The 14,905-nt window shown below is 46.8% G+C and overlaps 2 protein-coding genes across 7 annotated transcripts in view; one reads left to right on the top strand and one right to left on the bottom strand.

Annotated features, from left to right (window-relative positions):
- Positions 1-14,905, top strand: part of LOC308197543 (uncharacterized protein) — a 42,407-nt gene that overhangs the window by 10,007 nt on the left and 17,495 nt on the right. The window contains exons 6-7 of one of the 2 annotated variants that reach the window (XM_080598182.1): positions 3,254-3,376; positions 14,386-14,607. In XM_080598182.1, coding sequence (XP_080454308.1) covers positions 14,601-14,607 — 7 coding nt within the window. In that variant the 5' untranslated portion in view covers positions 3,254-3,376; positions 14,386-14,600. Of the gene's footprint in view, positions 1-3,253; positions 3,377-6,742; positions 14,608-14,905 lie in introns of those variants that run through there. The other variant, XR_013953063.1, reaches the window with a different exon arrangement.
- The window catches only part of LOC308197539 (uncharacterized protein), a 32,182-nt gene that overhangs the window by 14,673 nt on the left and 2,604 nt on the right, over positions 1-14,905 (bottom strand). For all 5 annotated transcript variants that reach the window (XM_080598178.1, XM_080598174.1, XM_080598175.1 and 2 more), the window contains exon 2: positions 5,883-6,736. In XM_080598178.1, coding sequence (XP_080454304.1) covers positions 5,883-6,736 — 854 coding nt within the window. The remainder of the gene's footprint in view (positions 1-5,882; positions 6,737-14,905) is intronic.

The raw sequence follows: 14,905 nt of genomic DNA, 5'->3' as shown, positions 1-14,905 counted from the left end.
GTCTTTTCATTATGTCAGAAAGCTCATGGTGCGTTCAAAAATAATCAACATTAGGATTTACTTCTCTTTAAACAAATGATGATACAATGTTGTTTATAAATAGGCATTATTATGTCCAGATGCTTTTGTGTCTGAAGCTGGGACAGAGGTCACATGAAATCATATGAAAAGCTACAGTGACTCCGAGCCGGTCAGCCCCTCACATTCATGACTTCGGTGCTCCTCGGGCAGCGCCTGTAGGAGCGGCGGCAGGACAGAGGTCACAGCCACAGAACTGAGCCCTTGGTGTACCAATACTGCAGGAAAGGCTCCGTCCTAGGGCTTGCAGGGGGAACAGAGCCCAGCTGGTGCCCCCTGGGAAGAGCTGGACTCCAACGTGCTGTAACCCAAGTATCTGAAAGCAGCCAGTGGTTCTGGGGTGCACAGCTTCAGGAGCAGGATTTTCGGAAAGTACGTGTCAGCTTCTGAAAACTTGGCTTTTCTAAGCTGCCCCAAAATGCTTAGTCAGAAGTTCCTCATTCCCCTTGAAAATGTAGGCTTTCTGACACTCTGTACCCTCTTTCTGCACATTTAACTGTTCCCTTTCTGCTAGGCTGCTGCTGCAGTGACTGATGTCCTGCATGTCTGTATTGCAGGGCACGTAGGGCAGGGGGAGGTGAACAGAAGGTAGCCCCGATTCCCAATGCTCTGTGCGTAGGGTTGAAGGCTCTTGAAAGCAAAGGTATGTTTTGGGCAGCCACTTAGAAATCTGGCTTTTAGCAAAAGTTAGAGAACTTCCAACTCCTAAGAATAAATGCAGGGGAAAAAAAAAAAAAAGGGAGAGAGAGAGAGAAAAGGTGTAGAGTGGTTGCTTCAGGCCTTGAGGAAAGGAGATTTACCCCAGTGGGAGACCTAAAACAGACTGGAAGTTGGACCCCATATGCCACAGGACCCTGTTTCACAGTCCTCCTTCAAAGGATGCTCAGGACAGGCAGTCTGGGCTATTGAAAAGGGAATTAATTTGCTTTTTGTTGTAGTGATCCCAACAAGTGCAAATGAGCAGAAGGCCAACCAGGCAGAGCCTGCAGTGCTTGACGATCCCTGTAGGGCCAGCCATCTCTGTGGTCAGCATGCAAGGGTAAAAGCTTTTAAAGGGATGCTTCACCTTGCTTGCCCTGCCACAGTGCCCATTAGCATCGGGATTGCTCAGACATGGCAGGCATTCAACACAGAAAATGTGTGTCATTTGGCAGGTTGCCCCCAAAATGGTTGCTCAGAGAAGCCCTCTCCAGGGACCCTTCCTGGACCCTTTTGTAGGAAACACCTACGCATCCCTCCCTATCTTCTGGTCATACCACGTGCAGCACAGAACCTGCTCTGTCACTTACTGGTCTGAATATTTTCCTCTCAGCAACTATCAGAGTTTTACGCTTGAAGTTGAGGGGGAGCTACCACAGGAAAACTGCAAACATTTTCCAGGAGGAGTCCCTTTCTGTCTCTGTCCTCCCAAAACATTCACCTAATGGGGCTGACATTTTTCCCATTCCCCATATGGAGATTGCCAAGCAGTATTGGAACAAAAGCCACGTACCCATGTTGGGGTACATGAAACCTATCAGGAAAGAAAAACATCTCACCTACTTTTTTGAAGGTGAAGATGCAGAGGATGAGGTAGGCACAAGTTAAAAATCCGATGGTTAAAGCTGCAATAGGAAAGCAACAACGTAATGTATAATCAGCTTTTGCTTTCGGTTACATCAGAGGGAACCAGACCTCAGCTGGAAGAAGAGGATGCTAAGGCCCTCAGCCATACTGTGCTGAGCTGCTCCCACTAAGGATTTCACCCTATGGAGTTAAAGGAACTGAAAAGAGATCTCTGCCCTTGTGAGTGCTCACCTGACTAAGTTTTGGGGACAGGTTTTTAGCACATAGAGCCCTGCTCAGCAGTAAATCCTCACAGCTCTGCTAGTTCACATATGTCTTAGGAAACCTAAAAATACAGAGTCAACATGTGCACTGGCAACTTTAGCTCTTATCTAAAGCCAATATTTTGACTGGTGTAAAATCACACTTCTTCTGAAGTCACGAGCATCACTCTGTCTTGCTGCTGTATGTGAGCACTACAGAGGTATGAAGTTCAGTGGGAGCTGCAGGAAAGACAGATGTTTACCAGTCCCAAGCCCAACTGAGATATAATAAAAATCTTTGGTACTGATCATCTACTTAGCACTTTGTCCTGCCAGATCTCAGTCCTGATCTGTTGCTTTGATGCTTTTCTTCAGTTGGGCTCGATGGAAAACAGCTCTGTGCTGGACCTGGCAGCAAGAGCTGGAGCTGGTGGTGGAACTAGCTTGGAGGCAAAGCTCTTCATTCAGATGAGAGCTCGCCAGCGTTCCTTGCAGTGATTTAGGTTTCTGCATTTCCTGTGGTGTTTGTTGCTTTCCCTCAGTGCTTCATACTCCCAGAAATCCCTGCCTGCTCTCCCCCGCCACGTTGGCATGGCCAGCAAGGATGCAGTGCAGTGAATGTGCCAACAGCCGAGGAATGTAATCACATTGCACATCGTGGGCTCGGGGCGACTGATCGGTGACGCCATAGGCTGAGCGGGAAACATTTGTCAGTGGGAGCTGACAGCACCACGAGGCTTGTGAATAACAGGAAAGAGAGGGATCGTGCTGTATATTTCTAACTGCTCCACCCTAATGTCCAGGAGTGGTCATGCTGGCTGATAGCTTCTGGTTTCCTCCGTATGGCACGCACAGGGCAGAGCGTCACAGCTTGCTGTATCCTTCCCCTGAACCATGCCGCTCTCCAGAGAAGTATTTTGACTTCTTTGGACAAGGATAATTAATGCTATGTGATTAATAGCTTTTTTTTTTTTTTTTTTCCATTTAATGACGACAGTGCTCCCACCCTGTCTCTTCTTCTAGGGGTCTGGGCTGACTTTAAATGTAAACTTCATGAAGCGCGAGGAAGTGTTTGCAAAGCAAAAGCATCAAAAGCTATGCGTCTTCAAACTGACCCAAAACATTTCATTTGGCTTAAAAGGAAATGCTTTTATTTAGGCTTCAAAGCTCTTTCATTTGTTGTTTAACAGCTTCCACTCTCTTTCATCTTTTTAAATGTAGACACATTTCAAAATAATGACAGTTCAAAATAAAAGATCAGAAAGATTTGTTTAAGAAGTGCCAGACTGAAATGGTGTGATGTATATTTTAAGCCAAAGCCATTCACCAAATGAATCTAAACCACCAAAATGTTTGGTCTTTTTCAGCCTCTCCTTTTCAGCATTTTCCGTCCCCTTCTCTCAGAAGCAGCCTCAGCAGCAAGGGAGGCTGGAGGATGTCAGGGGCTATCCTCATCCAGCACTGCCTCCTTGCTGGGTGGCAGCATGCCGGTAAGCTCAGTGCCGTTGTCATTGCATTGACAGGTGATAGGAACATGTGAAAAACACGGTGTCAGCCTGGAGCAGAGCCTCAGCTGGGGCAAACCAAGATGCATCCATAAGCTGTATAGACAGATGGCCATCTGGGTCTCACCCTGCCCTGCCTCTGTTGCAGGATGGACAGAACAATTGCATGACAGCAAGGACAGGACAACCTTGCGCAGGTTTAGAGAGGGCACAAAGCTCTGTTGTTGCTGTCCCTGTGCTCTGAGGCACAAACCACAGCAGCAGTCCTGGGCAGCTGTTGCCCTAGCCAGCCTGGGCATTCATTGTCTGTCATCCTAGCAGTTAGCAGAGTGCTGCTCCTGAGGTACAGCAGCTTGGAGGGGCTCTGTGAAGAGGGGCAAGCTTCCCTGGTGTCCAGGTCACAGCTGTATTTATACAGCTTGGAAAACAAACACAGAAAAGTGCTCTGGGGCACAGAGCTTTAGCGCTCAGCCAGTGAGGATATTAAAAAGGAGGGGAGATAAGCCACCAAGTCTTCATTTCCTCTTCAGCCTCTTTCTAATTTATTCTATTGTTTATTTAAATGCTCTGCTTTGGGAAACTGAGGCTCTATTTCACAAGGGATTTAAAGGAATTTCATGGACAGCCAGAGCTGTCGGATGAGATCAAGTTAGTTGCAAACCCTCCAGAGAGCAACAGAGAATTTGGGTAACTTCATAAAAAGTCTCCTTGTGTTCAAAGTCTCCTGCTCCGGTTCTTTCTGAACCCTCTGTCAGAAGACCAGGTTGCTGTCTGGGAACCATGCAAAGTCTCTCCCCCCACCTCCCTCCCAAAAGTGAGAGCTCTGGGGAAGAGGAGGGTGCTCAGTATGACTGTGCATGCTTGTGCCACCCAGACATGCAATGTTAATGGAGACAGGCCTGGCCTACAGAGCCGTCTCTGACCTTCCTCACTGCTCGGGAGGGTTTAGCCTGCTGGAGGGGACGGCCATTGCCTGATGGTTCAGGGCCTGGGCAGAGAGATTGTGGTGAAATGCATTCATTATGTGCACAGCAGCACCTCTCACTTGGCTCTCTCTGCCTTCCAGTCCATCACTGTTACCCTGGATGGGAAGCGATGGCTGGGCACGCCATGGTAACGCAGCCCCAAATTCTGATCCTGCAGGCTGCATCCCCAGGCCTGATCTGAGACAAGGAGCGGCTCCCTCCGCAGTGCCTCTGACACGTCCTGCCTCTCGGGGGTCTTGGGGTGGCACTTTCTGGTAACTGCTCCCCATGTCATCTTTCAGGTTGAGCCATCAGAAACCACAGTTCTTCAAAACACGGGAAATGTTGGCAGAATGGATTTTTTTAAGGCATCCAAGTACCTAAAGCCTTCTAAAATAGGAGGCAGCTAGGATGCTTAAACATATATTTAGGATCCAAGACTTCAATACATCACATCTTTCCGGCCTCTTTCTTCCCTCTCAAAGTGAAAAAGAAAACGCGAGTGGCAGGCCCTGCTGCTCCGATGCAGAAGGAAAATGAGCAGCAGAGAGAAAAGCAGCGTGCTGTATCTGTCTGAAAAATCGCCATTATGCACTGTTTGGTGTGTCCCTCTGTACCTAGCCTGCCCTCTCCTTTCCCTCTGCCCATGGGGACTTTGGTCTGGCTCTCAGACAGGCATTAACCCCCCAATGAGATCTTTCTGTCATCGGCTTCTGGAAGCCCCTGCAGCAGCAGGCCTGTGATCTGTCAGCGCGTCCGTGTGGGGCTCCGGGTACGGCTCTGGCCTGAGTGCTTGCCAGCATTCAGTGTGGGAGAGGGGGCACAGAGGGCATTTTATTCTCCTGTGTGTTGCACAGTGTACCCGGTTAATGGGGAAAGAGCAAGTTTGGAGTAGGACAAGCTGCTGAAGATATTACGTCTTTGCAGTTAGGTCAGTCTCTGAACACAGGAGTTTCCATCACAGCTGTTCTAGCAAAGTAAAGCGTGAGCTCCAGCTCTACCCCAGCAAAGATTTGAATTTATACATTAATTCCCTGTCGACTCAATATTCCAGAGCTGGCTCTTGAGCCAGCTTCAGGCCTGGACAGAAATGAACTACCCTTTAGACGAGTTATTTCCAAACTTCAGAGCCCCAGCGACCATTCAGCTTTTCCCAGGAACAGGAATAACCTGACCTTGAAACTGTGTTCTGCTCCCACCCCATGTATCAGAGGTGGTGTGGCTTACCTTACAGTTTTCACTGTATGCACAAACGCAAGCACGTGCTTTAATCTAAAGCTTTCTGAAACACTGGAACCTCACAAACTGTTAGTCATCCTTACCTACAGACTACACGGGAATCACTTCAGAATTTCACTGCTGTGAAAAGAAACCTTAAACATCAACTGCCATGATTTGCTGCTCACAACAGTTTCAGGGGAGATTTTCTAACTCAGACGTGTCCTGACCTGAGGCAGACAACAGAACCTTGACTGAGGTATTTGGACAGGCCTAGCTACATAATGCAGTTTAGGTGCCTTCCTTACCTCACTCAGTCTACAGCATTCATCCATGTATTCATCCAGACTGTCACTTGTGGGGTACTTCTTCAGCGGATGCCCAGGGATCTGAAGGTCTTGCATGCTGCCAAAGGTCTCTGGGTAATTGTCAGCAATTGTCTTTGGCTCTTCTACAGGATCTGGGGTGGGAAGAGTGCTTTCCCTGGGTAGGTCCATCTCTGGTGCAGGTTCCTTTTCCAGAGATTGCCTTTCGCTCTGGTCAAAATGTTCATCAGGATCTTCTCCTTCCTGAGAGACACTGAAGTTGTCAAGGGGAGCTGTAGGAACCTGCACAGCATCAGACTCCTGGCTGTAGTACTCTGCTTGCTTTTCACTCTCTGGACCTTGGTGGCTGACTTTTCTGGCACGTTCTTTACATGTTCTCATTATCAGATGGTCAATTTCTGGAGAAGAAGAGGTGCTAAGCACGCCCGAGTCGCAAAATGAGTCTCTGTTGTGAAGAACAAAGCTCTTCTCTGAACCTGTTGGCGTTGATGGAGAATTAGCCCCGCTTGGCAATTCCACCCCTGAGTCCTCAGATTCAAATTTGGATAATCTGTGAAGTTGGCACTTGGACTCGAAGGTGCTGAGGTCAGGCAGTGTGGCTACATAGTCTGTGCCTGCCGGGGCATCTGCACAGTCTGGGTCTGCTGGCGGGACCGCAACATTGGGGCTTCCCTGGCAGTCCTGGGGGAGGCTGGCACCGGGGAGATGGGGCTCTTCGGTGCAGGCTGCATCAGTGGGAGCCTCTGGTGTTAGTGCTGGGTTCTGAATTCCTTCGTTGCTCAGTATCTTCATGTGTGTTAGCACTACTTTGTCCTCAGCAGGTGGGCTCTTCTTACCTGCATAAAGGAAAACAAGTAGAAAGTCACAAGGGGCTGCAAAGCTCAGTCTAATCTATACTGCGTTGCCTGAGGGATGTGAGATGGAAAGCTGTCTATATAGTAATGCAGTAGAAGGGGGCAGCCCTGGTTTGTTTTTCTTAAGCTATATGAGACTTTCTTGTAGACTTTGCTGTAACAGAAGTGTTTTGTTTCACAGACACTGTGTCCTTCAGGGGGGCCATAAATGCAGAGTGCTGATTTAGTAGGTAGGTAGGAAACAGTACAGGGAGTCACATGAATTTTAGTCATTACCTGCATGCAGACACAAAGAAGCACAAGATAAGATATTAATTTAAGGCTAAACTACTTCTTCTGATTAATTGTATTCTGAAGCAGAAGCAGGAAAAAAAAAGTGCAAAACTAAATGTGTATTTCTGGAGATTTGAGTGAATTTCGGGCTGCAACAAGTAATTTGCAAACTGTTTGGTCAGTAGTGCTCTGCACACATACAGGTGATGAAAAGCAAGTACTGATAGGAAAAGTAAATGAGGCATTGTAGATCTTTTTCAGTCCCTGCATGGCTTTATCTATGAAGTCATTTCTTTAAATGAACTCTTACCTTCCTTGTAAAGAGAAAGGGTATGGGAGCAGCTTTGTTCATGAGTTTTTGCACGTGGGCAAAGATGACGCATTTGCACATCACAGATATTTCATGCAGTGATGTGGATGAAGTGTTGAACAGCTTCTGGATGAAAGGCTGACCTACATGAGCTGAATATCTGGCCCAGGTTTCCTCACTGTTTTTCTGGATCTAGCATTTCACAGAGCAGAATTCTGAGCCCTTATTACCATCTGACCCAGGGTACCTCGGAGGGCTACAATGCACACACACTTCAGGATATCTTACTTCCTACTTCATTTCCTTTCAATTCCCTCTCCTACTTTCCTTCCTTTTTGCCTAGCATCAAACCTGCAGCTGCTTCAGAAACTCACTCCTGGCAGCGTAACTGTCCCTGCGCAGGTAGAGAAGTCTGGAGCCCAGCTGGAAGGGAGCTCTGCTCTGTGCAGCCCTTCTTCACAGGAACCCAGAAAAAATCCTGTTTCTGAAACAACCCATTTTCCAGCCTTCCCTCCTCCAGCTTGCTTTCCGCAATGTCAGCAGACGAGAGAATTTTACTCATCAAGTCCAAGCTCGCTATTATATGAGTCATTTTCTACTTTACTTAAATATGCCTTCTATTTGATCTTAAGAATTTCTTGGAACACCACTGAAACATGCCCTTCACTGCTCATCGGCAGGCACAGATTTAATATTTCACACTGGATTTTCAAAAAGGCTGAGAGTGATAAAGAATCCTATCTGATGGGAATTCTTTGGGGCTTTCTATGAGCGTGTAGTGCTTTTAGCCCCTTATAAAAGATCTTGTTTATCCAGTACAGACCTACACGCACCTCCTTTGACAGCATTCACAGGCATTTCTCCACTGCAAAGAGCCACATTTGAGTCAGTGCCGGACTGTCAGCAATGCAACACCAGTGCATTGCTGGGATGGGTGACAAGAGAAAGACATTGCCCATGGAAAAGCTACAGGAAAGCATCATCGGGAGCTGTCTGTGAAACAGGGCACTTCCTCTTGGGGTGAGCATGGTGGACCTTGAACTGAGGACAAGGAAGAGGGAGCCTGCTTCACAGCTTCATGCACAGCAAAACACTGACAGCAAGAGGGGCCTTGGTGCAAGGTCCTGGAGGGAGGTGGTGGAGCTGAGTCGTTACTGATCGGGAGTGAAAAGCATCTCCCAGCTCAGCTGCCAGCTCCTCTTGGCAGCTGGAGGCAAAACGCTGTACCTGCTTGAAAAATAAAAGGCTAGCAGGATCTTTGGATGGCATCACCACCCCTGATGGCACAACAAAACCACCAAGAGTCAGAAGGAAAACAGTTGTTGTGCAGCATTTTCTTTTTAAGAGCAAATCATGCAGCTGTCATTCCTACCAGGAATGACTGAACGCAGTGGTAGTCTATTCCCACAGGATCTGATTGCCTTCACTTATTAATCATCCCATGCTCTCGTTTGATTGGAGATTCTCTCACTGTCTTTCAACCTGCCCCTTTTTTTCTTGCTTAACCGGTTTTACCCTGGCCTACACAAATATTTCTTTGTCTGAAATCAGGAAGCAGTGTAATAACATGAGGTCTTGCTGCTTACAGAAGGAGATGTCAGATGCTTTAATTCATATCTCTTATGAATACTGAAGCTGCAATGTGAACTGCAAAGTTTGGTGGAGATAGAAAAAAATAAAAAAGAGATTAACCCCCTGACCCTCATGAGAAGGTCCCCTCAATTCCACCAGCTCCAGAGCTGAGAAAGTTGTCCCCATCCCGTGACCACTAGCAATATCAAATGGTTTCAAAACAATTTATTGTTTATCTGTTGTAGGCTGCAAACCGTTGATCTTGTCACTGACAGGCCCTGTAACCACAGTGCTTGATTTATTTCTGATTTATCCTCCCAGCCCCTTGTGATGATGCAAAATGTTATCATCTTCCATCACAAGTTTAGAATGGATGCAAAAGACAGCAGGATTTTGCAACACGTTCTGGCACCTGATCCTCATTCATTCAATGATACTTTCCCATGATCAGCAAGGTCATCCATGCTACTGCAGAGATATCAACTGTGATAAAGGCAGCAACCTGAAACTGGAGTTCTTGCTTCACCTCACATAAGTAATAGTCTCTTATTCCTCTTCATTAACTGGGTTATGGACTCTAAACCATGGGCCTTCCATGATGCAGACTGTTTCTGCTACAGATCTTGAAAGAGGCAAACAACAATGCTCAGCTCTTTGAAACGTGGTGCCAACAAACCCTAGAATGGTGCAATTAAAGTTCACCTGTGCAGCTTACAAAAAAAAAAGTTGGCCTGACCATCAGCTGCTATAAATTAGCTCTTTAGGTGGGGTCCTAACAATGTTGTGATAGTTACTGTGAGGTGAGATTTTAGTCTGCAAGTGTTTTGTCCAACAACACCCAAGGGGCCAGAGTAAAGCTGGGCAGGTGGCCTCCTGCTTGGCGCTAGATGGAGCATGCTGCGGGGGTAGCATTACAGGGCTGTGCAGCGGCTTCTGAAAGAAGGTGTGAAGCACTTCAGAGAGCTGAAGGGTGGCATTAAAGCTGGTAAGATGTATTTACTTGTGCTGGAGGCCAGCCAGGTTTGACACTGCTGCTCCCTGGGAAACCAGCCAAGACATTTAGTTTTGTTTTGCTTCTCTTCGTTGGGCTGGTTTTCCACACCCCTGCTGGGGTGGGGGTAAGGTACTATAAGATCCAGCATTCAGACAGCTGGCTGGGATGCTGGTGAGGCAGTGCTGGGGGGGACGGAGCTGTGTGTGCATGTTTAGGAATCAATACAGTTTCCTGCAGCATCTCTGGCAATGCATGCCCAGACCAAGTGTTGTCTTGGGTTAACTTGTGCTACTTGCTTAGTAGCCCTCTCGTGGGGTTATATGGCTCTTTAATTGCCCTAGAGATAAACAGGATTCTCTGGGTTGTAATACATCTATAAATGACAGTGATTGATGATGTATAACCTTGGGCAAGTTACTGGGCTTCCTGCACTTGCAGAGCTGGAGGATAAGGCTGCTTCCCCCTAACAGGGATGCAGTAACAGTGCAGCAGCTAATATCTGGAGGTAACTGGTCGGGAGTGAAGGGAACTGATGTATCCCAGCTAAATCTCTAGAACTTTGCTTTGCTTCACTTCCAAACTGCTTTCTAGGATACTTCTCTGTTGGCAGTTAGCAAAGCCTGGCAGAGAGGCTTAAATCCTTCAGAGGTGATTACTCTCACATCCGCTTTCCTTTCCTTGGGGGTTTAAGTCCCAGCGCTTTCCTTTCCTTGGAGGTTTAAGTCCAAGTGCATTTTTCCTGTTTCACAATAACCAGCAGCTGCCAGGGCACAGCCTAGTACATTAATACAGAGATCTCTGACCTAAGGAAGGAGGATGGGTGTCTAAGCATGAAAATGCTTTCAAGAAATTTCTTTATCCCAAGTAAGCTACGTGTAAGAAAAACACACAGACAACTGTCTAGACAAAACTCCTAGGCATTCCCAGTCCTGCCCAGACCCAACTCCTGCGAAAGCTCCAAACCTTCTAGTAAACAACAGCCTGTGTTTAAATCCCCATACTCCAAAATATTTGAAGTCAAAGTCTAGTCTTTTCTTTTTTGCCTTTGCCTCTGATGTACTGACTCAAGTGTCATATCGTAGCATTATTGGGCTAGTGGAAGGACTGGTGATGGAAGAGGCCAGGGTGTTAGTGGGGTGACTGTTGCTAGTGGCAGTACAAAGCTTCTGGAGGAGCTGGCATTGTGCAAATGCTTCTGATCATACCACGCTGCAAACCATATGGTGCTGCTTTCCTCCCTTCTGATCTGTGTCCATCTGTCTTCTCAAAATGTTCACCCTGACTTGTGTACTGACACAGATGGAGCCATGCTTTGTTTCTCTCTCTCTCTTGCACTTGTGCTACAAGCGATGGCAGCACTGGAGCCATCAAAGTCCTCTGCTTGTCCCTAGAGCTACTGCAAGGTTCACGTACAGAACAAACCCCTCTACAGCAGGCTGTGCTGGCAGGGTTATTGAGGCTGGCAGTCCCAGGCAGAGGAGTGAGGTGAGCAGTCCTGCGTAGCTCAGGGAGCCTCTTCTGCTCCTGCCTACCACAAGACACACAACTCTCTCTAGATCCAAGCCTGGAAGGCTGGTACTCCCCAGCTGTAGTGTGCCGCAGGAACAAAGAACATCACCAATGGCTTGAGTTGTTGGGGCAGCAGGAATTGTACATAGCTGCCCTGCAAAGGAAGACCAAAGTCAGACCCACCAGTCTGCTCACCTCTGAGCACAGGAGTAAGATACACCTCCAAAACCCCATAAAGGGCTTTTTTTTTTTTTGGCACTGCACAGAGGACCTACACAGCCTGTGTAGTAACCCATCTGTCTCCAGCTGTGCCAAGGGTTCAGTCCTGTCCCATGCAGGGCAGGCTCAGTGATAGTGCTGGGGTCTCCAGGTAACACGCTAAGAGAGAATCGCTCTGTACCAGCTTGTGAAGAATTACAAGGCAGCACTGACTAGCAAGTGGAGTCACGCTCATGACCTGGAAATGAAAGGCTGCCTCTCCCACTCCGTCCTTGCATTCCCTCATTTTCCTTCCTTTACAGCCTCCTTCTAGCTCTGTTGCCTGCTATGTTCTCTAACACTGCTGGCAGCACAGCTCAGGTGGCATTTCCCTTTTGCTGCAAAGAGGGGATTTTTTTTTTTTTCCTCACCAGTGATGAGGTTTCAATTTCCCAGCATTTAAGAGAAAAGGGTCACTTCCTTTCTGAAACAATAGGCATTTTTTGCTGCTGACTCTTCCACCATATGTGCCGGGAGGTGGGGCTGGGTTGTCACCTCCTTCTTAGCGCTGGCCCACCAGCTGGCCCTGACGCAGGGTGCACGGGAGCTGCTACTTCTGCAGCTGGGCAATGGCTTCTCTCACACAGTCCTGTGTTGTTGCATGGATGGGAGTCCTGTACTTAGAAAAGTTGGATCGCTCTTAGGCTGCTGGGAAAAACAAGCAGCAGCCATTCCCTGATTGACCTTCTGAGAAGGAAATCTAGCTCTATGAAGTTTTTCCATCAACTCCCATGGGGTGAGGATTTCCCCACCTCCTGATGTCTGTTGAAGACCAGATCCTAGTCTTGGTGATGCCAGGGGTGCTACTGGGCACAAAGTTTCTGCATTACCAAGTCTTTCAAGCAAAGCTAGTCTACGAGCACAGCGCTGCGTCTTGGGCTGCCCTATCTGAGCAAGGGCTTTTCCTAAGCAATTAGGATGATCTGGAGCCTTGTAAGTTCTAGGGGAGCTTATGGGAAGGTGTTGTTGCCTCAGCTCACCAGTTACAGCCTCCATCTGCAGGGGTGGAAATCTGTGAAGGCTTGAAAGCCTTTTTTTTTTTTTGGGGGGGGGGGGGGGGGTGACTGACAAACACATATTTGCAGAGGAATGTATTCCCATGTGGTAGCTGAATATTTGTGTGATAGACCTGGTCCTCAGAATTTGTATTTATATTCAGCTGGGGAACCAAAATGCCTTTAATTTTTTTGGGGGAATATAAATACGGTTTGATTTGTTAGAAATGTCAGATGTAAAGGAAAGGTTAAGACCAAGCTGAGATCTTGGACAGTCCTTCCTTGAACAGAAAGATCTTGGATAGTTTGGTTCTGAGGTGCTCTCCAATCTCACAATTATTAAAGTGTGTGAAGTTCCTCTGGATGACAGTTTGGTAATATAATATGACCAGAAACATTATAGATAACCCTAGAGCTGCAGCAGGTAATGATAATTCCATATAAAATAAATGCTGTGAGAAAGATAACAGGGTTCAAGGACTCTGAAGAGGCATTCATTGCTTTAATATGTTATGTTTTGGAAGAGGAGATAATGATAGCTGTTTTCAGGCATTTGAGGAGCAATGAGCTGGAGATGGATTGTTTACTGATGGATATAGTTGGGGGAACTAAAGAGGAAATCGTTTTCCAAGTAGTGAGGCCACTTGACATTTTTACTGCTTGCTCCTATTGATTCCAAGTGACCTGTTAAGTTTTTGAAACAGGGCAACGGGTCTGATAAATTAGTGACCTCTGGCAGAGTCCTGAGGCCCAGCAGGTCCCCACAGGCCACCTGGTTTATCAGGTACTTGTGCAGGCTGGCAGCCACCATTTTTAGGCTGACACCTGATCTTGTGCATAGCACCAGCTAAAGAGCATCACTCACTCGTTACTGCATTTCCCTTGCAATTTATTTCTCTCAATACACAGCCCAGAAGGGAAATCGGGCCAAGGGGAATTCCAGTGCACAGGATCCATGCCTAAATCCTCCCTGCGCTGCCTCATAACTGCTCCTGGGGAGGGGGTGGCTCAGCTCCAGCAGGCACCTATGGGGCTTTTTGGGGAGGCTCCATCAGGGAGGATCACAGCTCTTGCTAAAGACCTGAGAATTGTTCTCCACGGACACTCCTGTGCCCTCCTTCACGAGGGAGGTTCGAAACAGGTTTTTATTTTATTTTTTTATTTTGCCCCTGGATCTGCTATGAGTAGATACTAGGCTAATTGCAGGTACTGGAGGCTAGCACGGAGGAAAGATCCCCAACCTACTGCACAGGGCTAAACACACTGGGAAGTCTCGTAGGTACAAGGCCTTCCTGGTGAACTTCTTCATATTCAGATAGCTGTCTCTAGGATGAAATATCAGAAATAGTCTTGCGTAAATGCTCTGGCCTCCTTGACTGGGGACACTGCAGAAACTAACCTTTACCTCATCAGAGCTGTGACAACTGCTGGTATGTCCTGCGTCCCTTCATGTGGGAATGTGATGGAAACAGGACACTATCTTTACAGTATAGTAACACATAGTAGTAATAGTATACAATTTGTATACTATTATAATAGTGTTGTAGTAGTAATACTATATGCTTGTTGTTAGGATATTTATATTGTTAATATATTTAATGCATTAATATTATTAGTATATTTAACATATTAATAGTATACAATTATAATTATTAAACTATAACTATACAAATTGTATACTATTACTATAGTAATTTCTACCTCTGTATTTCACAAACAGGCAAGTATAACAGCAACGTAACTAGTTATCTAGTATGCAGCTTGATAACACATCTGAGTAGAAAATGAAAACGCCTTGGCAAAACTGCTTAATTTAGAAGACCTTTCCTTGCCTGTCTGATTTTTCAGGCCACCTCATATCATAAAGGTGTATTTGGCCAGGAACGTGCTGGGAGACAGGAGGCCCTCTGCAGGGATGGAACTTGCCCCCCAGGGATGACAGGTATGTAGTAATTCAGGTTTTATTGCCTATAATAAGCTTGGATAAACAATTGTTCAATAGCCCTACAGACTAAAGTCATTAAGACCCCAATGCTTCTGCTGAAGTCAAAGGAACTCACGAATGGTGTCAGAAAGGTCGCTGGAGCTATTAACCCATTCTTCATGCGCAGTCATTGCTGTCCCTAGCTAAAACCCTGGAGAGCTTCTTCAGCTCAAACAAGGTAGCAGTAGGCAGGTATAACTGTACCAAAGAGGATGTCCCAAATCTTATGGTGGCAATGACAGTAGTGAGGATTCCT

Source organism: Anser brachyrhynchus, assembly GCF_964034855.1.
Source record: "Anser brachyrhynchus genome assembly, chromosome: 6".
Lineage (NCBI taxonomy): Eukaryota > Metazoa > Chordata > Aves > Anseriformes > Anatidae > Anser > Anser brachyrhynchus.
Note: the sequence above shows the minus strand (reverse complement) of the source record. Positions and strands in the feature narration are given on the sequence as shown.